This window comes from Limulus polyphemus, unplaced genomic scaffold (assembly GCF_000517525.1).
Source record: "Limulus polyphemus unplaced genomic scaffold, Limulus_polyphemus-2.1.2 Scaffold1707, whole genome shotgun sequence".
NCBI classification, from domain to species: Eukaryota; Metazoa; Arthropoda; class Merostomata; order Xiphosura; family Limulidae; genus Limulus; species Limulus polyphemus.
Genome location: NW_013667317.1, coordinates 141289 through 143801, shown reverse-complemented (window position 1 = coordinate 143801; position 2513 = coordinate 141289). Strand labels below are relative to the sequence as shown.

The following is a 2513-nucleotide window of genomic DNA, read 5'->3' as shown; positions in this document are numbered from 1 at the left end:
GGCTGTGTTTTAGTAGACTAGTATTTTGTAAAATACAGTCACATTTCCATTATTATACATTATATATATCATTATTATTTAGAAATAAGTTCTTAAACTTATGTTTTTTAAAACATAGAACAGTAAATAAAGAAGTAAATAAAACAATTATCTCTACTAGTTATGACCTTTGTACTCGGTTGCTGCTTGACATAGGTTGCTAAGCTTTTTAAAATTTGGAACGGGGAGGATATGAAACAAAATAATTTTTAGGGGTTATATATATAATTGAATAACCTAAAAATCATAAATTACCATATTAATAGCACAGAGTTCCATTATAACTTAACAAGCTTAGTAACTAAGCTATATTTGGGTCTAAAGAAATATGAAATTTGAAGCAGACGAAAGACACAACCTACCGCTTTGAAAAAGATCTTGACTCGAAAGAAAGAGATGGTGTCCTAACACATGAAAATGGCTGAGAAAGCCACTAGGAGGCCATTCACATGTCATATATTGAAGTAAGTGTATATAATGGAGCATTTCCAAAAATGTAAAGAGGTGGGCAGAGTGCCACTGTGTTTCATTTATTACATGAGCAATATCTTAGCAAAAAAAGAAAAGATAAAAGGTTCTTAGTTTATAGTCAATATCAGTAATTTGAGTTCCTAATTCATACAAAATTATACTTAGTATTTTGACATCACAAACATCTAATTTTAACCAGTGCTGCATTCAACATACCAAGTGACACACAAAAACCGATGTTTATCTATGTTTTTTAATATATACTTTTAAATAAAGAAACTGAGTAATGTATAATAACAAAATTTGAATTATAATTTATCTACAGTTTGATACCAAACTTACTGACATGAAATAGTAGTTCAATAAAATTTTTAATGTGAGTCAACAAACGTGATGACGTAAGCTATCTTAAATCAGATAAGTATATCATTTTGCAACTAGATCGGAACCACCATTACTTTCAAGTTCAAGGTAAACTTTTGTGTTCCCAATACTTCTGTTTTAAAAAGTTGTTTATTAATCATATTTTTATACACTGTTTTTGGTACAATGCAGTGTCTGAAATCACATAATATTTAGCATACTGTTAATATTTCAGTGACAAGTTCACATTCACAATTATTCATTGGCATAGTTTGCCTCTTCTTGTTAGATACTTGAAAGTTAAATGCAAAATTTTAGTCATTTTTCATGTGATATTGGAAAAAACATGTCTGCTGGTTTATAAAAGCCTGGTAAACAAAACTCAGCAGATAACATTTAGAAATTAAAACTAATACAGTGCTTAGACTATTTAATAGTTCTTTAAGTTAGAAAATTTCATTGTATACTACAATTACTGGTACTAATGCAGAAAACAAACATTAACAAAGGATTTAACCCAGTTGGTTGTTAGCACCTCCCAACTGGATAACTGTGTATAGATCAACCCCATTTACAACTTTACTGGCAATGAAACAGCATCAAACGAATGGTGCATTCTTCCTCTAAGTCAGTCATGTTTGGCCGAAATTTAACTAAGTACCTTCACTTTCAATTCCCAATTACTTACATCTGACATAGACAAAGCTCTTGAATCCTTTTCATGTACGTCTTGATCTGATGTTTCCTCTTTTATCTTGGAATCTGAAGCCTAAATAAAAATAAATATTTAATGCAAAAAGAACTGAGGAATAACTGTAGTAGCTGAAACAATGTATTGAATCATAATGTGTTTTTTTATTGCATTCAGTTTACAAGGATTTTATTTAAAAAACATTAAATACAGCTAGTTCACCTCTGATGTCTGAAACAATAATTATAGATAGGAAAACTTAGAAATAGTGAAGTGTATGAAAAAAAGATGTAAAACCTACTTTGAACTCACTAGTATTGAATAACATTCCCAATTTTTAACTTTTTAGGAACATTTACAGCTGCTTATTAGGCAATCTACTTATAAAAAAAAGCTGGTATTTATAAAAGATGAATAACACATCCTCTAATATTAACTGAATCCATACTGAGGATAGATATCAGAACAACAACAAAAAAAAAGAGGTTTAGCAACAAGTTGATATGAAACAGTGTTAAAAATATTTTCAATAGATTATTTTATTAAGTAATAAAAAACACTAAAACAGATATTAATGGAAACATAGCTAAAGCATTTCAAATGCAAAAAAGAATAAACTTTATGTATGATTTATTCAAAATAATTTTTAAAAAATCACTATTTTCTCAAATTCATTGTACTACATTCCAAATGTAGGGGGAGGAGATTAATCCACGTGTCTTTGTCTTGGGCAGGTACCTGGAGTCAAGCTAACATACACATACATATGCCATGTTCACAGGGGATTCTTTGAAAAACAGGAGCATGTGTGTGAACTTGTTTTCTCCTAAATTCAACAATAAAGTTGTCTCATGAAGTATGCAGATAGGATTTACACGTATTCAAACCAAGATGAGTTAACTCTTTCAGACCGACCTCATAACCATTTTGTGCTTGTTATAATTCTCAT

General features: G+C 29.6%; 1 protein-coding gene across 4 annotated transcripts in view; it reads right to left on the bottom strand.

Moving 5' to 3' along the window:
* Window positions 1-2513, bottom strand: part of LOC106464639 (brefeldin A-inhibited guanine nucleotide-exchange protein 1-like) — a 101486-nt gene that overhangs the window by 78301 nt on the left and 20672 nt on the right. For all 4 annotated transcript variants that reach the window (XM_022392385.1, XM_013924796.2, XM_022392386.1 and 1 more), the window contains exon 6: window positions 1562-1642. In XM_022392385.1, coding sequence (XP_022248093.1) covers window positions 1562-1642 — 81 coding nt within the window. The remainder of the gene's footprint in view (window positions 1-1561; window positions 1643-2513) is intronic.